At 41.7% G+C, this 22,344-nt stretch overlaps 1 protein-coding gene across 4 annotated transcripts in view; it reads left to right on the top strand.

Annotated features, from left to right (window-relative positions):
- The window catches only part of TTC7A (tetratricopeptide repeat domain 7A), a 172,238-nt gene that overhangs the window by 121,888 nt on the left and 28,006 nt on the right, over positions 1-22,344 (top strand). For 3 of the 4 annotated variants that reach the window (XM_040611418.1, XM_040611417.1, XM_040611420.1), the window contains one exon: positions 9,704-9,906. The exons of the other annotated variant lie outside the window; for it this stretch is intronic. In XM_040611418.1, coding sequence (XP_040467352.1) covers positions 9,704-9,906 — 203 coding nt within the window. The remainder of the gene's footprint in view (positions 1-9,703; positions 9,907-22,344) is intronic. 4 annotated transcript variants of the gene reach the window in all.

Genomic DNA, 22,344 nt, shown 5'->3' with positions numbered 1-22,344 from the left:
GAATCAGGATTGATACTCTGAAAAATCATAGTGTGGCTGCTTTGTAATTTCGTTACTGAAGTCAGTTATTGTTATGGATGTGGCTTAATGAGCTCTTGGTGAAGTACTGTCCATCCTCTTCTCTCAATAGTGTGGAAGTTGCTGCATTCTGGTATCCTGAGGGATGAGAGGGATGAGGAGAGGCGCAGGTGTTTTGGGGTAGTCTTTACTCTCAGCAGAGAAGAGCACAGCGCCTGAATAATTACAGGACTTCTTTGAAGTGGGTCGGATCTTACAGTGGGCTTAGTGAGTGGAATAATCCAAAAGGGTATCGCTGACCCTCTGTACCAGGATCTTTCCCATCTGAAAGGAGGAGCAGGTATACTCGTAAGACCTTAGTAACTTCCAAACCAGAGATATTTCATAAACAACAAACTAAACAGAAATGTGTGGTTAAAAACAGTTGAGGTAGTCCGATGCTTTTTCATTACAGCTCACCCCAAAACTGACATCTGGGGAAAGCAACAGGCAATGAGCGTAAAGTTCTGACACCTGCATCCAGAGTCCCTTCATGCTCATGAATGAGCTGCACCAGTATGCTGTAGATTTCTATCAGGTTTAGTCTGGACCTGTCCTTTTTCAGTCGATGACTCATCTTGTGACTCTAGGCAAGTTGCCTAACTTTTTCATAGCTCAGTATCCCGTATCTAAAGGGAAAAAATGTTAATCTGCCTTTGGGAAATGACTTGTGTATTGTTGGTTTTGTTGTCATTAACACTTTAACCTTTTTAGCATGAATCATAAATCTTTAGATAAAATTATTACGATTTCCTAACCTCATACTACAGTAAGTAAATAACAAAGCATCCGTCCTTTTCAGACACTTAACAGGATGCAGCTGGCAATGTCTCTGTGTGTGGGTATGGATTTAGAGTGCCAGGCTGCAATCGCGTCTGGATTCCATTAAAGCCATAACAGTTCTCTTACCTCTTCATATCCCAAGGCATGAAAACTAGTGGTACCAACTGACTGATCCAATTAGAGCTTTCTGCACTCAGATTGGAAAAAGGTATATAAAAGCAGCTATCCCACAGCTATGTGAGGGCTGTTCTTATGGCTCTCCAGCAGGCAGGCCAGGCCACAAAGCCAGCACATACATTTGCAAAAGGGACCTAGGTGGGTGGTAGCTATCAGGTGGTGCTTACATAGAGGAATCCTTTCTGTATCATCCTCCATCTGCAGCTGCAATAGCAGTTCCTGTCTTGTGCAGAAGCATCCTCATTCCCTCAGAGATGGAGAGCCCTTGTTTCACTGGGGTCTCACAATTAGTGCATGAGAATATGTGCGTTCCTTTAACAGTGGCTGAAGGCAAGGCTGTGAACTCTGTGCAAATAGTTAATCTCTTTTGTGCTGTGATACAGATACTTACCTTGTGCGTAAGAGAGCATAGACTTAATGCTTTTATCTGTAACTTTTCTGGGTTTATGACCAGCACAGTTATGTAGGGAAGATATTAAAGCAGCAGCTTTGAAAGTGCAGTTGCCAAGTCTAAATATGCTGCGCTGTAATGGATGCTGCACCTTGTCTTTCCCTGCAGCAATGCTTAGTGAACTTTGGCAAGCTAATTTTCTGTAGCTTCCTGTAAGCAGCCAGAGAACTACTTCACTTGTTGATGGATCTGTGGTCTCTAGAAAAGAGCCCTCTTCTCTTTCACACATCCAGACAGAACTACGAATTCTCACTTTTTATCTCATGTCCAGCCACCTCTCATAGGACCAGCTGTGGGAATACAGTCATCTGCAGAAGGGAACTTTGCACATTTCTTCGGTGGGCTTCCCTATCTTTCTGTTTTCCTTGCAGGTAGTCACAGTTAGCCTTGAAAGAGTACAAGAGGTCTGCTGTCCCCAAAGACTAGAGAGGTGGTCCACTCCCTGCAGCAGGCATGCTTGGAATAGTAAGAAGCATACCCTGTTTTCAAGTGTTCTGCAGCAACGACTGTTAGCACAGCTTGTCTGGTCCCTTTTAACAATAACCCCCCTAGTCCTCTTGAAATGTAATGGCTTATTAAAAGGAGAGAGTCATCTCATTAGGCTTTAATATTAATAACCCTTAACATTATTCTTGGCCTCAAGTCTGAGAAACAGCTCATTTCAGGGAGTACTGAGGAAGGGTGCTGCAGTGCACATGCTGCAGGGGTGAGTTTCAAGAGAGGTGGTCTTTATGTGATCCATATGCTCGTTTCTGCTCTTTGTTCTACTTTTCATGACTGAGAGTTTGAATTCAACTTTGAGAGGAGAAAAGGAACTTCCGTAGCATTGGTAAAGCTTGTTAACTCCTTATACCTCTAGTTGCAGGAGGAGCTGCAAGGGGAATCCTAGAGATTACTGGTGATAATACTGCTTGTGTTACCAAGATAAATGTCTTGACCTAAGAACTATTTCTCCCCGTTATTTCCTTTTTAAAATCATGCCAATACTACTGTTTAGAAAATACAGTCGTGCTCTTTGGCTGAGGAAAATTTACTTGAAATGGTTCAAATTTATGACCAAATTTTACCTTCATTCAAAATTTTTGTAAGATCAATTTTGACCCAGAGTGCAAAGTTTGTCAGTACTGAAAAGAAATAGTTTTACGCTCTTTGGGTAACTGGAGTGATTTCTTATCTGAAGTATGTGTGATTATATTTCTAGGCAGTAATAACCATATGCTCTATTTATACACAGCATTTTAGAATGCTGCAAGCCAGTTTTAATATGAGTTCTAATATTCCAGCTCCTGTTGCTAGATTATTTTAAGCTTTACTTTTAACTACAATGTCCACTTTGTTTGTCTTTACTAGTACTTTATATCTGACAATTTAGCTTCTTGACTAACCCAATACTTTACCAAATATGGCCACTCACAGCAAAGTAGGTCTGGTAATTTGATCTAAGTTTGGCTAAGTGCCTGCTAAGCACAGTCTGCAAACCTCACCAGGTAGACCTAGGGCTAATTTAAAGGAGCATTTAAACAGAAATTGCTAGGGTAACTATTCCATGTACTCACAGAGGGGCTGGAGCGGGCTACCTGCTGTCTCAGTAACATGCTGAAGTTTACCCTAGGAAAAAAACATTGCAATGAACATGCCATGAACAAGAAACGTAAAGAGAGCTAGTGTGCAGAGAACACTGAGCTAATGGAAAAACATCTGCTCCCACGAGTTATGTACAGCAGGAACTCTTTTTTTTTTCCACCCTCCCTTCACAAAACACTTGTGATTTATTTATTTTATTCCATATGGGCCAATTCCTGGGAAAAAGCTGTGTTAGAAGAGATGGGCTTCGTTCCACAAGAAAGTGTCGTCGGGGCCAGTGGGCTGGAATCTTCAGCCCTGGCTGGCCCGAGGCCACACAGCAGGCACCCCAGCAGCAGCCAAAGGCACGGCCGGGCCGGGCCCTCCCCTGCACAGCTTGTATTTGCACAGCTTGCACGAGGGTATTTAAATTCTCTTCCTTCCCGAAGCTTTTAGTGATCCTAAGCCCCCTCAGGTTATTGGCTCTGATATTAAAGGTGTTTATCAGGTCTGGGAGACATCTTTACTGACATTGCCAGCATAGCTGGGATCAGATACTGCCTCGTGATGCAGCAGTGGTTGTTGAAGCAATTCTAGTGTTTCTTTTCCTTTTTTGTTTTTTTTGGGTTTTTTTTTTTTTAAGTGCTTTCAAATTTAGAACTTCCCCATTCACTACTTGAGTTCTGAGCTCCATAAGCGCTGCTTTTTGTGGCTCTACAGTAACACAAAGCAGTATGAATAGCTGGAACCTGGTGAGAGGGAGCAGGAGGGAGTCCTTTATTACACAGCTATTACTGAGGAGAACAAAGGTGTACTGCAAAGATGGTCGCCCTGCAGTGTTTACTTACTAGGAGGGATTAGGAACACTTCACACTGGAGTTAGAAGTGATAAATGAGCTGGTTTGGTCCCCTTTGAAATGTTACTGGTGAATTAAGAAGTCAGCAGTGGTTCTGCTAAGCCTCCTGTTTTAGCAACAGGCTTTTCTGGTGTAGGCTAAGCATCGCCAAATTTCCCATTTCTCTTCATCCGAATGTCCTCAGGGGGATACTAGGTTTTGATCGAGCCTCTCCAGCTTGGCTTAGTGTGTTTTCTATCACCAATGAATTTAAAAAGTCAAAAGAAGTCTTGGCCTTACATTGGTACTGGGAGTTTTGGATTGCCTCCCCCATTCCTGAGGCTTCTGGGTATTTCTCATTGCTGGAGCAGAACATGAAACTTCGTGGACTGATAATCCGTTGGCATGGGTGCTCTTCAAAGAGCACATGCCATTTCTTGAAATCTGGGACATGCAAACATGCGCGTGTGTGTTGAACACTTGCTTGTGAAGGAAACAGACAGCAGCTAGCAATGCTTTTTGTTAAACAGTCTGTAGATCCTTTGCCAAGAGACAGAGAGAAACCTGTTGCACTGCCAGTGGTACCTAGAGGATGACAGAGGGTACCAAATACTAGCATTTCCTCAGCTGCTCAGTAATTTTTGGGCAAGTGATGAAGTGCATGCAGTCATGAAAAAGGAAGCATGACATCTATTCACACCAGAGACTGAAAAGACGAATTTATCCTGGACTGGACCGGAATATGAAGACTTAGAAGTCATTTCTTTGACTTCTGTAAGTATAGAAGTCAAATATAAATATATAAGCCAGTTAGAGGTGTTTTGAGAGAGAATACATGAGAACCCAAGAGGTGCCCTTCAAACAAAAGCATTTTTATGTCACCTGTATCAGTGGTGGCCTTATTGCCTACAAGTTGGTGGCTTGCTTCTGCCACCTGGGAGAGCGCTGTGTCCTCACCAGTGAGCAGAGCCCCACTTCACATGAAGGAACCAGCTATCTTGTAGAATTTCAAGTAATGTTTTGACTGCACCATTTAGCATAGAAGGTAGCTTGAGCTAGTCCTGTGTTGCTTCCAGAAACTTTCACTCTAATGCTGCATATGTAAATAAAGAAGCTTAGTGGCCATTTCAGCCCCTGTGAGACCTGAAGCTTGGAAATTTAAAGTGGTCCCTGGACTCCAGTTAACTACCAGTTTGCATGCAAAGACAGCCTTTGAGGATGTAAATCTGTTGCCTCATTCAAAAGAGCAAGTGGCTGAGCTCAAGTGGATGGGAACAAGTGGTAGTAGTTGCTGTTCTTCATCTCTGATCGAAGGTTTGCATCACACAAAATGACTGCAGTCAGGATACAGCTTGAGGAACCTTCTATCTAATCTGCCTGTGAATTGTCAAGCTACTGCATACAGGATAGTGTAATACCATGGTACAATGACTAAATGTTACCTGCCAGAAAGGCAAGGCAACGGGGGTACCCTTTGTCACAGTAATAGCTCTGTATTCACAGCTCAAGGCAGAGCTGTCTCAGAGGAGTGGGTCTTTCCAGCCGGCGAAGGGCTGCTGCAGTAACAAGCATTAATAGCTCCTGAAGGCAGATGATGTGGAACAGAAATCTCCTCCTGACACATCCTCACAGGTGCTCTCACCTTCTTAAAGTGTGAAGGGCAGCTCTCCGCTGTACCATCCTGCTGGGCATCTGCATTGCGCTGACTGTGTTGCTATGCAGTAGCATTTTTGGGGTGGGCAAGAGCAGACAAGTGCTTTAGATCCAACAGGCACACACAACCGAGTGATGTGGAGCAGTCTGCTTGTGGGAGTCAACCGCTGTGTCTTGGATGACACCAAATGTGATTTGCAAGGAGTAAAAATTTAACTCTTGGGTTTTTCACATTGCAAAAATCAGTTTGATTTTTTTTTTTTTCTAGAATTACAGTTGTTGCTGCTTCTATGGTGACGAGCACACTCTTGATACTGCTTTGAAACACCTAGGAAATGGGGAATAGAGTCAGTGTTCAAGGTGATCGCAAGCAACTCTGTTCCTCAGACTAGCACTGTGATGCAAATGTGACTAGGTTACACTGTTGTTACTCCTCTGATGGACTCCCTAACAGAGCTCTGTCAAATAATTTATCATGGAGATAAAAAAGGAAGCCTGACTGTAGGAGACCTGGTTTTGTTAGTGTTCTGGAAAGTGCTCTCGTTCTGTGCATTTGTTACTGGTCTTGGAGAGCAAGTAGATTATATGCTTCTGGCAATTCTCACTTGATTAAGGATCTTCACTTCACTAGATGAGCTTAAATGCCAGCAGAAACAGCTGGAAGAACTAGGAGCTCATGTTAGCATCTAATGATAATCTGAGTGGAGATGCGTGCTGCTCTTGGGGACCTGCCCAGTGTTGACTGATGTGTCAGTGTAAGTCTAATTGCAGGTCAAGACAAAGGAGGCCATAGCCTCAAGAGGAGACAACAGTTGTTTGGAAGAACAACAGAGCAGGCTGGACAGTACTGCCAGAGAGGACAGATGGGAAGCGTAAGGTGGATTTGAGAAAGAAATTAATCGTGCTAGGCTGGACCTTGGAGTCAGCTGGATAGCTGCTTGTGGTCTTGGTGTGTACAGGCTCAAGCTTCAATTACTGAATGAAAGGAGACAGTGCATGATTCATCCTGTCTTTGCCTATCCATGCAGTGCACTGTTCTCAGCCTGTACCTATAGGTAAAAATGCTGAAATATTTCCTAATAATCACTCACACTCAGAGTTTCTAGCATTATTCCAGAGAGGCTAATAGAGGAGGTGGTACATCCAGGATGATACCTCTCTTTGCTCATAGCATTCACAGAACCTTTGATGTACTTAGTTCAAAACAGAATGTAAATTTAAGTTTTTGTGAAGATGGTATTAAGTGAGAGAGGGCAAGGAGGTATGCAAACATAGCCTTTAGATTATAAGTTGCAAAGAATGTCAGTACCAAGAACCAACAACAGGAGGTTTATGAATGGTTTCCCTAAAGCATTGAACCTTTCACAGGGTAGGAATTACAGATCCTGTGTACCTGCGTTTGCCTGAGGAGATATCCTCTGCTTTGGAGTGCGCTTGGGTGTCATGTCTCTGTAACAGAACTTCCTTGTGAGGGCTGCTAATTTGGTTAGATGTTTATTTACAGCATGATTAAGTGATGATGGAGAGATGCTGAATAATCCACTGGATAGGAAGCTGCTAACCCAGGTAATGCAAAGGAGGTGTTTCAGTACTTTCTGTACTATCAAGGAGGCAGTAGTATTACCATGATAAATGTGATGAGTCCTTGTTTTTTGGGTTTGATTTCTGCCTCAAGCTGTGTTTTCATTCCATGTTGTGTAAGTGTATCTTGCTAATCTGTAAATAAAATGAGTATGTAATAGAAGTGAAAAATGGGTTTACAGAAAACACATTTTAAAGCAGGCCTAAATGATTTTCCTTAATGTCTATTTTTAGCTGGGTGGGTGCAATCCTTTCCTTTCGTAACCCAAAGGCACCTCTCTCATTCTTTTTTATGCAAATTAGGCCTCCCACACCTTAAATCACTTTTTATTGACTACTGAGCCTGCAAAGAAATGGACTGAACTTTAATATGCTACATTACCATACCATAAAATACAATTTGTAGATCTTATTTAGATTCTGCATTGCTGCACTTCCTCTAAATAATTGTTATTACTGAAGAGGATTTACAGGCGCTATTGAAAGAATAAGTACTCTCCATTTTGTATGCATTGAAACACTGGCTGTGCGTGATTTCCTATCTAAACCCCCTTGCTCCTGATTCTTTTCTGAAATGGAACAAGTCACGTTATGCTGTTGGTTGCTAATAGAGCTTTTAATATGGCAATATCCAGAACTTCTGCTGACTTCAAACAGTGCCAGGATTTCACCCCTTCGTTTGTGCTAACTTGGCAAATGGAGTGTTTATCTCCAGGCTCTGAATCGTCACTTTGCACATCCCCGTCCTCATTACTGCCACGTGCACGGCGTCAGCTGCTATGCAGCACTTGGCAGGAAAATGCTCTGTTCCTTGGGAAGTGAGAGTAAAATACTGTCCTCCCACAAACTTTTGAATAAGGCTGTGCACATGCTCAGCTTGACAAGGTACATGGCCTTGCTTTCCGTTATTATAGATAGCTGCAACTTCTTGGGAGCCAAGGGAAGGGATGCATGCTGAGATTTTACGATTAACCAGAGAGAAGCGAGTCATTCTTAAAGAGTATAGCTTTTACCAAGGAACTAATGTTTTGCTTACATTGACAGCCTTGGAGAATGACATTTATCTGTAGCATAACCTAGGGATGGCTAAGAAATATTGTAGCATTTTCTCGACAATGTCTCACGCTTCTTCTAGAATGACCACTTCAGAAGTGGGACAGTGTTCAGCCACGCTGTCGTTTCAATACGTGATTGTTTTCAGTGTGCTATTTGTGGTCCCAGTCTTATGTCAATAAGGTATGTCAGGTAGGCCAAAGAGGAGCCTTCCCATTGTCAGGCAGGACTGCCTTTGAGATGCTCTTCTGCAGACCTCTACCCAGGAAACTCCATGTCAGTGTGCCAAGTCCCCATAGTCATCTGGGTCTCCCGGTGTTTTGAAACTGGCAGAGTTTTAAACCTATTTAAGAGGAATTTTAAGGCTAATTTCCCCCCTCTACAGAGGCTTCTTGAGAATATTCACTACCTTTAGAAGTCAGGGCATTTAAGGTTGTGTCTTATTTCAGAATTATTCATCTAAATCTGGAGCCTGAATTAGTGATTTTGAATTGGACTCTTGAACTGTCAATACTTACTGCATTACTGTATCAGTTACAAAAAAAAAAAAGAAAAAAAAAAGACGATATTGAGTTTTTGCAGTGATACCATATAGGACACAAACAGGTTGTGGAATGGACATACAATGATCATTAGTCCAAATCCTGAGAACGGTTAAAGTTTAACTATGAGGTATGTTATGAAATTTGTTTAACATGAGAAATTATATGGTTAACAAAACTGGTTTAACATGAGAAATGATTTGATTAACAAATTGACAGTCAAGCACATTAATATGCCTGTTACTTTTTTTTTCCCTAAGAAAACCAGTAAGGTAGTTGCTGATAGTTGAAGGAAGTAAATGCCTGTGCAAAGTCTCTTCCAAGAGCACTCTCTTGTTTTTCTGTAGAGTATGTGTGAGGAAGTAAATGTGTGAATACACAATGTAAGTACGTCTGTGAAAAAAAGCCTCTTGATTTTAATAGTCTCTGAAAAGTTAAGAGACAGCTATTTCATAAACTAGACAAATAAGCAGAGAGAAACACTTTTAATAATCTTTTAAAGTGTGGAAGTACTCTTTTAATTAAGTTATCTAATGTCCAGCTCAGTCAGATGTATCCCATTACTCTGACATGTTTAAAGTTCCTTATAGACAGTGATGGCTTATTCTGTTCTTCCCCCCCCGATTATCTGGAAATACTTACGATGGCTCCAAGTGGCTACCAGCCCTGCTTCTTTAGGGCTCAGTTCAGCACTGCTTACATTCCTAATGGAGGAATCCTCAAGGCTGTCCTCTGTCAGAATAACACCTAAAGATGTCCATGAATGTCTATATAGAGCCTTAGCATTAAAATAGATCCATTCAGTGGATCCATTTGTGATAGTAAGCACTAACCATAGTAGTAAGCACTGTGCAGGATCATGGCCTCATATTTTATAATGCTTAAGGGAGATGGGAGATGATACACAATTCATGTGAAGAAACGTCTCTGACTTACTTCAACTAATGGTAGGGTGGGGTTTTGGTTTCCTTTTTTTTTTATTTGGGTTTTGTTTTGGTTTTTTTTAGCTGAACTCTTCATGGAACAACATCATCTCAAAGAAGCAAGCTTTTGTATCCAGGAGGCAGCTAGTCTTTTCCCCACATCTCATGCTGTACTGTACATGCGTGGGAGGCTGGCAGAGATGAAAGGCAACTTGGAGGAGGCTAGGCAATTGTATGATGAAGCGCTCACAGTGAATCCAGCTGGAGTGGAAATTATGCACAGCCTGGTGAGTTTGCAGGGGCTCAGCTCCATTATAGTATTTATGTTCCTGATTAACTGTAATAAGAGGGGAGAGGGCTCACGCTTGCTCTGGATGCCGCTGTCTTCCTAATCCTGAAAGCAAGTGACTGTTCCAAGAATAAATTGGGAGCTTGAACCTCTACTTTAAGACTGGTTTGAATGTTTTTTTTAACTAATTAGTACTTGTGTCAAAGTAAATATTTTAATTGACAAAGGCTGATTATTTTGGAAGTCAATTCACTGGTTTGTCTTTTGCTGCTTTTCCTACTAACTGTTACGCATTTTAAGTAAGCAGTACACTGATATTTGAAAGATCTGAACTAAATAACAATAGAATATAGATATATTGGATATATATGGGGTTTGTAAACCTTGGGCTGGAGTCTTGAGTCTACTCAAATCAAGATAAACTATGATTTTACAATAGAAATAATTTGTTATTTTCTTAAGCTGCAGCTTAGCTCCAACCTTGTGTAGGGGCAGTGGCCCCACATTTGTAAGGTTTTTTGGTAACATTCCTACCCAGCAAATATTTTTTATGTTGCACCATCCTCAAAACAAACTTAATTACAGACACAGAGCCTAGAGCTTAGTAATGATAACAATAATACAGGGAGCCTTGTGGAAGACTAAAACCCACTTCTCTTCTGAAATCAGAATAGTTAATCATATTTCATCAATGATAGGTCTTGTTAACTGTAGCCCTTACTAGATCTCTCTGGGATTTTAGATTTTGGAAGTTTTTCTTGATTAATTTGTATAGGAATTCTATATCCATGTGATCACTTTGTGTCTTTGCTAGCGTTCCTGGCATAAATTTGGTCTTGATGAGGTTTGCCTTGCAACTCCAAAACTGAAGGGGTAGCAGTGCGTAAGAGGACAAATGTAAAGTGAAATTATAATTGAGAGAAAATCGGACCTACAGGCAAGGGATAAGATATTTGGTAATAATGTTCAGTGCAAAACTAGCAAATAAATAGGTCAGGAGAAGGTTACAAAACAGCTATGCACATATCAGGCTTATATGGGGCAATAATATTACTTTGTTGCTGTGATCCAACCTTTACAAAACCAGTTGGTAAAAAGTGGGCAAGAAAGAATGGCATTCTAGCTCAGTTAGTGTCACGATTTCAGACGAGTCACCGATACCAGAGCAGCATTAAGTTAGATGCCAACATGATACAGCTTTCATTTTTGTCTTATTTTATGGGCAGAGCCACAGACTGTGTCTGCCCATTTCAGTTGCTTGCAATTTTCTGAAACTATAGTAATTTGGAATAAAAATTTCTGAGATGCACATCTGCTCTGGCCCACTTTACTCTAGAAAATGTCACCCAACATGACTTAACTGTTTCTGAAAACGAAGCTAAAGAAGAGCTCTTAAAGACTTCTGTGACATCTTTACTGTGCTTTAGTGTCTCCAGGTTTTGTCAGGAATGGGTAGTCTTTGTAACATATTAATGTGCTTTTTACCATGCCTAAGAAAATCCTTCCTAGGCTATTCAAGTTACAACCTTTAAAAAAACGTGTTTTATATGTGCTTAGTAGATATGTGTTTCTGAGACCTCTAAGGAGTCTGTGAATGTTCATTCCCCTCAGACCTTAGTAAGCTTCATCATCTCATAGTCAAGGGATGGAAGTGAAAGTTAGGAGAGGTGAAAAAGACAGTGAGATGGGGAATTTGGGGCAGACACTCAGTCCATAAGCAAGTAGGGAAGAGGAAAGATAACCTCAATAATAAAGTGAGAGAAATAAGGATAGACAGAAAATAAGATAAGATAGGTAACACTAGTAAGACTGGATCAGTAAGAAGAATAAGACTGGGTTCAGGAACCAGGCTGAGACACATGGGTTGAGGGGTGCACGTGTTGGACAGGATGAATTAAAAGGGGTCAGTCTTACAAGAGAGACAAAGGAGCATGAACCTCTAAGAGTACTTCTACTCCATAGCCTTCAGTCTCCTTAATATTCTGAATCTTGGTATCAGTGAAAATCACTTCCTAAAGCGTGTGCCTCATGTCCTTTAGCTCGGCCATGCTGGCAGCCTGTGGTTCACACCTGTTAGCTAAGATACCAAAGGTCTGGTCTATCCCTGCTGATATGAATCATGGCAGTAGTTATAGGATGCCACATAACGGCATTCCTTTGTATGCTTTTCCAAAAGCTAGGAAATTGCACATAACAAGTTCGAAGCATCTGATGAGCACTATAGAAAAGCCTGTAAAGAAATTAATCATTCTGCCTTCAGAACAGAGCTGGAATAATGTTCAGTAAACAAGGCTTTTAGGGCTATGCATCAAATAAAAAGGGCAAAATTAAAATACTGAATGGCTGCTAGCTAAGTGATTGTGTCCTGTGTACTGAATGAGATGGTGTCCCCGTGGAGAACTTAAGACTGGGTTTATGCAATTGAGGATATGTAACAAGTGGTAAATTCTGCATTTCCTCAAGGCCATCAGAAGAAGACTGTATACCTTTCTGAAAGGCATGTATTAGCCAAGTACTACCTGCACTGTTACTGAAAATGCAAGTTCTTGAGCACAGTATGTTCAGTCCCCTACCAGGGGGAGATCTATGTCTTGAATTATGCAAGATGCCAAACTAGATTATCAGCTAGTTTTAAGTGGCTTAAAACTATGCAAGACACATAGGCAGCTGAAATTAAATTCACACATGCTGTTTCAGTGCTGGTCTCCCCAAACATTTGAGCATATAGTTTTCCTACTGTAGTAATACTGTTGTGATTGTGTAATAACTTAGGGAAAGAGGGTCTGGTTAGGAGAATTACCGTTTGACTTAATGCAGTTGCCATCCAACTGACCTAGTCCGCTTTAAGGGAAAACTCTGCTGTATACAGTGATGATTCCTCTGGTGTATCAGCATCAATTAGCAAAGTAGTCATGTCTCTTCCCCTGGGCTCTCAGAACTGGGTTGTCAAAGCTATATTTGGAAAATTCCAACCTGAAGAGCGTTGCTGGCTTTAAATGAAGGGCATAGATCTAGCAGTGAATGAGTCCGTTGAGTGTCAGTAACTTCACTTTTACACAGGATAGGGCCACTGCCATAATAAACACAAGCTCCTTCTCTGCATAGCTGAGAATTGCTGTGTTTTACTGTGACTGTCGGGTGTTTACGTGATCTGTCAGATCAGTGTGCTTTCCATGTAAAGCACGCTGCTGCATGGAAGAGCAGCACTGTACAGCAGGACTGCAGTGCAGACTGCATCTGATGAGGTGGGTAGCGGGTCCTGCTTCATCGTGGGAGCTGTTGGCACTGGGTGTCAGATACTGTGGTTAGGAAACCACAGGCACATTGAAAATACTACATAGCTTGCTGCTTCTTGCTAGCACTCGCAGTTTGTAAGTGATACCACAGCATGCTTTCACCTGTATTAAGACTCCAACAATGGCCTTTACAAAGTAAATACTACTGGCTAGCACCTAATCTAAGGAAGCACATTTGTTGAGCAAGTTTGGAAAAAACACATATATCAGTTTTTGGGGCTATTGGGAGGGTACTTACGTGCCAAATACTCCTGGTGACGTGTGGAGCTACTCCTTGGATTGAACAACTCTTTGCTGTCAGAAACAATTAGTTTGGATTGGCCCCTAGAAACTGCACATACTGTAAGACCATAGCTCTCTTCAAGAAATATGATTTGCTAGGGGCTTTTTTCCACATTTCTCCTCATTCTGTCTCACATTTCTGTCTTCCCTCCCTTTACTAGAACAGCCCTGTTCTTTTCTCCTTCTTACCTTTCACAAGCTCCTTCGGGGGCCTCCTTGCAAAGATCATAGAGCACATCTCCCTCCCGGGGGGGGGGCTGATGGAGTTTCCACTGAGTAGGTATCTTCATTGGTCCAGAAACAAGAGCTTAGCCCATATCCCTTTGTCTTACACTGTGCCTAGTCAGCCATGCCAGATGCTAATCTCTGATAGCACAAAACCAAATAACTATGACTTACTTTTTTCAGTGTGTACCAAATTTGGTTATATAACATCATGATGCACACAGCTATGGGATGGTGATAACAAAACTGACATGTGCCCAATCAAGTCAGAAAATATAACATAAGCTGGGGCAGATGACACCTCCTTTTAAAGAGATACACAAATCCACCTACCTATGTGTCACTAGAGAAGGACACTGAAATTTCCTAGTTCCCAGTTCATTCAGTACCATTTTCCCTTTTGATTCAGAGGAGAAAATCAGTGCCAGCGTGTTGGATTTGAGTCCTGAAGCTCCATACATAATATTGCAAGATAAACTGAAAATATACTGAGATATTCAGAGGACTCCTGCCCAGCATGCATTTCACATAGCATTTTGCTGCATTAGAGCAATTCTCAGCATGTATTAGTTCAGGGAAGAAGAAAGAGAATCGTGTATTTAAAAGGGAAGGAAATGGGCATCCTCATCTCCACCAGTGCCAGATTTAATGAAAACAACAAAAAATACTGTCAAAACAAAGAAAAAAAAATCACTTGACTCATACTTGAGTCTTATTGATTGCAGTGGAAGATTGTAATGATTCCTTACTTCTCTTGAAGGCTGGGGCAAGGATGATATGGTTCTTAGCAGAATGTCTCAGAGCTGTCTGCACTGCCTCATCATTACGCCTGATAGCAAAACAAAGTGAAATATATATTGGGTTTTGTTCGGTGAGTTTTTCTGAAGGTTGAAATGGAAAGCAGTCTTCATAATGTGTTCCTGTGTTCTGTTGTGACCACATAAATGGGTGGAAAACATAATCTACTGAAAATGCATTTGATTTGTTCCATAGTCAAGTCAAATAGAATATACAGGTAATGCCAGTTGTGCTAATCATGAGAGTTCTGCTTTTTCTTAGACCTGCACCACAAAACATGAGACTGGCAGCCATGCAGAAGGGCTGAGCACTCATGTGGTACCCTCCAAATGAAGATGGAAAAACAAGCCTCCCACTCACCTGAGTATAAGGCACCTAAGCTGGGCCAACAAATTGACTGCAGGCTGGTTTTCCTGAGATTAGTGTAGGTTTTGGCCTTTCCCCAGGAAGGCCTGTTTATTTTGGGGAGAAGTTCCTATGGTGAATAGAGTCAGGCACATAACAAAATCATGGAACAGATGAGGCTGGAAGGCATCTTGAGAGATCATGTAGTCCAACTGCCTGTTCAAGCAGGTTCAGCTAGAGCAGGGTACCAGGACTGTATCCAGCTGGGGTTTGAATATTTCCAGGGATGGAGACTCCACAATTTCTCTGGGCAACCTGTTCCAGTGTTTGATCACCCTTGCAGTAAACAAAGCTTTTCCTCATGTTTAAATGGAATTTCTTGTGATTCAGATTGTGCCCATGCAGTCACTGGGTACCACTGAGAACAGTTTGGCTCCGTCTTTTTTACACCTTACTATCAGATGTTTAACCATATTGGTAAGGACCCACCTGAGACTTTTCCAGGCTGAACAGTCCCAGCTCTCTGGGCTTCTCAGTGTATGACAGGTGCTTCAGTCCCTTAATCATCTCAGTGGCCCTTTGCCGGACTCTCTCCAGTATGTCCGTGTCCTTCCTGTACTGGGGAGCCCAGAACTGGACACAGTACTCCAGGTATGGCCTCACCAGTCCTGAGTGGAGGGGAAGGATCACCTCCCTCGACCTGCTGGCAACGCTCCTCTTAATGCAGCCCAGGATACTGTTAGCTGCCTTTGCTGCCAGGGCACCTTGCTGGCTCATGGCCAGCTTGTTGTCCAACAGGTGCTTTTTAGCAAAGCAGCCTTCCATCCAGTCATCCCCGCCGCAAAGTGAATTGGAAGCTACTACCAGGAATTTTTTTCTGCAGGTAGATACGAAGTGTAGTGTTGGCATGACTACTAGGTCAGACCAGAGGTTCAACTGGTTCTTCTCTGCAACAGCAGCAAAAGGAAGTGCCTGGGAAAGAACAAGAGCAGGGCAGACATATACGGTACTTCTGAGGTTATGACTTAGCTCAGGGACATCCTTGAAGTAGGTGTAGATTCTTCTTCCTTAGTAATTCACAGTGGATTTCGCCTTCTTGAACTTGTCTTGAGCCTGTGTCAGCTTTCAGCATTCATAGTACCCTTCAGCAAGGAGACCTGCAGGTCTGCTTTCTGCTGTACAAAGAATTGCCAGATTTTGTATGTTCTTGATGCAGCTCTTCCTAGCCATGTTGACGCACCTTGTTCTTTTTTTGGAAGACATAACATACCACTGATAACTATTCATCCTCCCTCCCATTACTGATTTCATAGATACCTGTCACTGAACCAGTCCCATTCCTTTCATTTTGCTGTGGCCTCTCTCTAAACTTCTTACAGTTCTTTTTAAGGTGAAAAGGCTAGAGTAAATAATGCACTTACAACCAATTAGCTTAGCTTCAAAGGCAGTGTTGTAGACTCAGTGTTAAAAAAACCTCACTGTCCTGTGGTCCTCTACTCATGTAGTTATTATCTATATACATTTTCATACAAATTCAGTGTTCTATTTCAAATGTTTTGTATTAGCCTTTTCTCATTATCACAGCTCTGTTTCCATCTCCTTGTGCCTGTAGGGGCTAGATTTTTGTAATTTTTTTATTTTTTTTTATGGTCAGCACCTCTAATGAATGCATGGTGATTTCATAGGAGCAGTGTAACAGTGTTGTCCTGGGTCCTTGCAGAGATGTCAGTATCCCAGTCTGTGAATACAACACAGCCAGGAAGCATGCATGCAGTTCTGGTTGTTGATATATATTCTTCATTGTGCTTGCCAGAGACTTCCTTTTAGCTGGTGGAACACAAATTTCTCTCTGCTGGTAGTGCTAGAAGATGAAGAGGTTGATTGAGACAGGATTTTTTTATAGATTATGTTCCTTTTGCCTAAGATAAGTATATTGGGTTTGATTAGATTTGAGCATTTAAAAACTATATGATGCTTTATTTCAATCTTTTGCTCTTAATTGTTCAGTTGGATGCAAGGACTGAATGAAAAGAAAGAGCCTTTACAAAGGAAGAGCCTTGGACTGTTTAATTTGGCCTTCATTGTGTATTTAGGATGCAATTTCACGTTCATTTTAGTCGAAGAGTCAACCTATTGTCTCTAGACTCACATTTGGTAGCATCAGTATAATTTGAAAGACTACAGTTTCCACTGATTAGAACATGGAAATGAATTATTTCTGTTCGTTTGTTTCATTTTACCTCACAGTATGGTGCATGCATCCTTGTTTTCAAAGGCATCCATTCACATAATAAAAACATGGCTTGATTGCTTAATATTTTCAAGGATGACATGCGTTACTTCCTTGGGGATTTGTTTCATGCTGCCATGAAGTAATCATATAAATCATGGGGCACATTCTCAGCATGGGTAAATTATCATAGCTCCATCATACCAAGGTCTGCGTGTCTTGTAAGGTAGCTAGCCCCTAATTAAAAGCATTTTTACCTTGAAAGCTGAAGTCGGAATGTTTTCTGTGCTTAAATGTGGGCACAAAAGAGCATAGTTTTCACATTAATAGAGTAATTTATCATCTAAGGAGCTGCTTTATGTCTGTACTTTATCCAATTTGTTTGCCATTTTGTAGATAAGTATGCCGTGGTCTGTTTCCATTTTTTCAGTGACATTTCTTGCTCAGTTTTTTTTTATATTTGTGTACAGAGAATTTAACATCACAATCAAAATGCATTGCCCTGTAGTTAGGACAACTGTGCGTTTGCCCTGAGTGTAATAGGTGGATAATTGTATCTACAGACACAATGAGCGACCTGTTTTTATCTGTCCTGGAGATTTTTCTTCCTGGCTGCATTTGATGTTCCTCCTGCTCTTGTTTTGTTTTGGCAGAGGTGATAAGCAGAGTTAGGGACTGGGTAGTTTTGATTAAGTGGATAGTTGTACTACTTCTGTGATACTGAGAATATTTTTCATTATCACAGGTACTACTTAAAGGGAATCTATGAGAAACTGCTGTTGTAAGAACTTGAATTTCAGTAGACAATGACAGAAAAGTGAATTTCTAACTGTTCTTTGACATACAAAACAATTTAAGCTTTACTAGTAACACTACTTTTAAAAGGGTTTTTTTTTTTCTTAAATACATATATACATCAAGTTCATTACTTTAAATAATTTTGGATGGTATGAGATGTGTTTATTTTTTATAGTTATTATCCAGAATTTCTGAATGTAAAACCTGCTTCAAGGGAGGGTTCTTTTAAGGTTTTGATGTATGTATTGACTATAGTTTTTAATTACATTGTGTCTGTGTGATCCTAGGTCAGTGTGGCTTCCGAGTTCTGATATAGTAAAATACATAGAAACGGGAAAATGATAACCAACATTGCAGATTAAAGTACTTAAGATACTATGTATGCCATGTCCTCCAAAACTGAAGCCACAAGCCATGTTATTAGGACAGTTTTCGGGGGAGTTGCTGATGCAGAGGGATTTCTTGGCATCTTAGAGTGAGCGGGAGCACCCAAAGCAAATGCATGAGAGCGAGTGAGCTCTCGGTTTCTCTTTCCAAGCTGAGCATGGTTTCATGGTATTTATCAGAACACTTCAGGCTAGGGCTTTGCTTCTGTTGTGCAACAGGGTGGGTCCTTCCTCTTCCAGAGAGCGAAGGACTGCAGCTCAGGCATTTTCCATGGAAGGCAATTCACTGGAGGGGGCTGGAGCGGAGGTGGAGCCCTGGCTCTCCCATCCCGGGCACCGCCAGCTCCGCTGCACTTTCAGCTGTGATTATGTGTCACACTTCGCTCTAAACCTCTGTAAAGGGATGAAGCTACTCATCTACTTCATCTGGGGTTTGTGGAGCTTAATTAATCTCTGCACATACTTTCAGATGACAGGCGCTCTGTAAGCGCAAAATCTTATTTATCCTAATTATATCTCTTGATTCCTATGGTGTTTTATTCGTTTGGGCTTTTGGACTACAGATATTTTGGGCAAAATACTGCGACTGTTCAGCACAAATGATGTGCTTTACAGCTCTGAGTACCCTTATGTCCCTAAATGTAAGTAGTGATGAAAACATTACTGTGGTGGGAGTGGGTTTTAGGAGGCAGATCTAAACTATTTTTTCCTCTCGCAAGGATTTGTTTTCATTAGAGGAGCCTGCCCTGCCTGTGTGTTGTGCCTTGCCCTCCATTGTACTGATAAATTGTTACAGCGGTGCTGTGAAGGACAGAGTAAAACAGAAGCAAATGTGGATCTGACGACTTTCTAGCACAGCCCTCTCCTCTTCCTGGGGATACGATATGACAACGTCTGCAAAAAATAGCATTTTGCGGGAGGGGGAAGGGGGGTGCTTCCTTTCTCTGGCAGTGAATGTATCCTTCTGCTCCACAAATTTAGCGCAAGCAGAACATCTTTGTACTAGTACAGTTCTGCAGTTTCCCCTGGTGAGAACGGGCTTGGATTTGTGAGAGAAATGACAGACCTAAAGGTAGAAAAAGCATTTGAGTAGGCAGTCATTACAAGCCTTTCAAAAAATGGAGCACCCTTGAACAAAGTGCCTTACCCCCCCCCACCCCACCCCTTAAGTAAGTAATAGTGACAGTCAACAGGAGATTATAGCAACCCAAAGGAAGAGCAGTGACGTCTGCTGTGATGCAGCTTGGAGAGCTGCAGACTCTGGGACTCTTAGGTCTGCCTAATATGGAGTGTACAAGAAAACACTTGAAGGGTGAATTTGCTAAGTCCTAGTCTCCAGCAGGATATTTGTGGACTACTGTGGTAGTACAAAACATTTAAACAGTTTAGCCCACTCCGTAAGTTTTCCCTCAATGTGGGGAAATCTCTATATGCTGTTAATAGTTTTTCTTACAATTTTTTTTCTGTTCAGTGCACTGCATTTCTCCTGTACATTTGGAGAGCGGGCAAATGGTAATATATAGGTGTATAAGAGAGAAGGGGAGGGGAAAAAATTGGAAGGAATGTTGAAGAGACAGCAAAAAGCTTAGACTGCTGCTTGCTTTAAAATACTAAGGTAAAGCTTTGACCAGAGACAGTTACAATTATTTTTGTCTTCTGTTAGCCATTCAGCAGGTGGTTTCTTCTTTTCTGTCCCCGCTCTGCCTTGTAGATTTCTGCAAGAGATGAACCCAACCCTGATTTGCCCCAGAAATCTCTTTCAATGTTATTTATTTGCAGTTTTGTCTAAGAAAGGTAAAATTCACTACAAAGAATCTGAAAGTGTCGTTAGGTCAGGAGCTTGTTCCAGCAGTGTTGGAGGAGTGTCTGAAAACAACAAACAATCCAGAACCAAGAAATTGGGAGGAACTTCTCAACCTTTTGGAAAATTAGACTCCTGAGGCAGGAACTCAATATAGGTTTCCTGTTTGTTCTTTGTGACATCTTAACTTGTGCATTTTTTATGTGTTGAAAACACTCCTCTTGCTCCTTCCCTCTCATCCTTCCTTATGCTTCTATAAAGATCCAGTCTATCAATGAGCTGCTGTTTAATATTGCTAATGTGACCTTTGCCCATGTTTTTGCAAAAGTGCTCAAGAGAGAGAATCCCCGGCAGGAAAATGAGCAGGGGAAAAAAACCCAACCCTCCTACGATGGTCAGGGATGGGCAAGAGAGAGCGTGACTTGTCAGGGTAGCAAAATAAAGACTGGGGAGAGATACATTTGCTCTCTCTGCAGGTATGTGTGGAAACAAATAGTGAATGCTGTGGGGAGAGAAAAGCTGCGTCAGCTGAAGGATGCAGCTTTATCTGCTATAAATTGTTGCTGGAGGTTGAAAGAGGGTTCCTGGCCATTGGTGCAGAGAGGTTCTGAAGCAGCCTTCCGGGACAAGATGTGGGAAGAACAATCTGACCCCTCTGGTACTGGAGCTTCATCAGTTTACAAGGGAGGGGAGGGGGCATCCCTGAAGGTCCCTGTAAGCAGGACTTAACCAAACCCAAAATAGTGCTGATCCATTCAGGCCTGCGGGCTGCCCTGCCCAGACCACCAGTGACTGGATTCGTACTGTTTTCACATATGACGTGAAACCCAGAGTGTCCAGCTAAAAATGTCTTGCAGGCCCACCTGCTGTCCTGCCTTCCTGTTTCCTTCTTCTGTTGAAGAACTTCTATTCACAGAGGCATTTTGTAATTATTTTGTTTCATTATTTTTTAAGTTAGAGGTGGAGTTTGAATCTTAGTAGGGCTTCCCTGGCATGCAGCCCTGACCTTCGTTTTGTATATATATTTCTAATGGGTTGTCAAGTGGCTTGTGTGTATCATGGAGTAGAATGATGGATGCAGCTCAGGAAATACAGGCTCAGGAGAGTTGCATTGAAATTCTTTTAAAAATAAGCACCATTGTGGCAGCCTAGCTCTATTGACAATAATGTCAAGTCAGGTTTAATAGCGCAGTTCCTTATTGAATGAATCCACCCTGTAGGAAACAGTATGACCTTCCTGTGTGTGTGCAAGACAAAAAAATCGATGTTAATCCCTTGGGAGGAAAAATATAAGATTAAGAGAACAGTTGAGTCAGTCTAATGAGAATCAGATGGCAAGAATGCTAATTTGGAAGGAGATACTGTATAAGCTGTCTGAAGGTATAAGGTGGTAGTTTCCATATATCACCAAAAGCCATGTGTTCTCCTTAGATATGTATCTGCAAGATGTAATTGAATGGATTTGCACCTCTTCAGCTCCCTGACAGAACAACAAGGGATTTTCAAGCTAATCACATTTCAATGGGGAGATTTATGACCAGTGTAGTTACCCAAGCCTTTCCTCCATCAGCCAGGGCATAGACTGGAGGCAGTCGTTGGGTGCAGCATACACTGTGAGATGCTTAATCAGAAACAGGCTTAAGCATCTATGTCTTGTTGTTGCTCTCTTTAGTCATGCATTAGTTCACTAGCATTGTGAATATATGTTTGCCTAAATGGGTCCTCGTAACTAGTATTTTTGGAAGTTGGGTGGGAGTGATTTTTCTTGTTGTGCTTCACTTAATAGCCATCAACTTTGTAAGAAATAAACAAAACAATGGGATTTAATACTTCCCCTTTGCTTCTGAGAGTCTGAGCTGGCAATTCCGTTTTAGGTGGTTTAAGTCATAAGTGAAAATTCATGTTGCTTAGTTCTCAGCCTTTAGCTTAGGTAGATGAGTTCATCACTCTCTCCACCTGTTGCCCAGAGAGAGGGACTTCTCCAGGGTTGGTGCAGAGCCCTTTTGTTAGGTTCCTGCTCTGCATTACCTTGTGGAAGAGTCTGCCTCTGTTCTTTCCCTGAAGATATAGGGAGACTGTGGAATTAAAATGGGTGCCATGTTTTTACAGATCACATACCTCTTTAAATTAGTTACATGAGGCGGTTGAGTATCTCCTAAGATGCATGGCCTAAGGCAGGAAATGAGGTGAAATGACACTTGAGTTGCTCCAGAGAAATTACTGCATTGGTGTGTTTATATTTAGCCCAGTTCTCTTATTGCTTGTGTTCACCTGT

Source organism: Falco naumanni, chromosome 12 (genome assembly GCF_017639655.2).
Source record: "Falco naumanni isolate bFalNau1 chromosome 12, bFalNau1.pat, whole genome shotgun sequence".
NCBI lineage: Eukaryota > Metazoa > Chordata > Aves > Falconiformes > Falconidae > Falco > Falco naumanni.
This window is presented reverse-complemented; position numbering and strand designations above follow the sequence as displayed.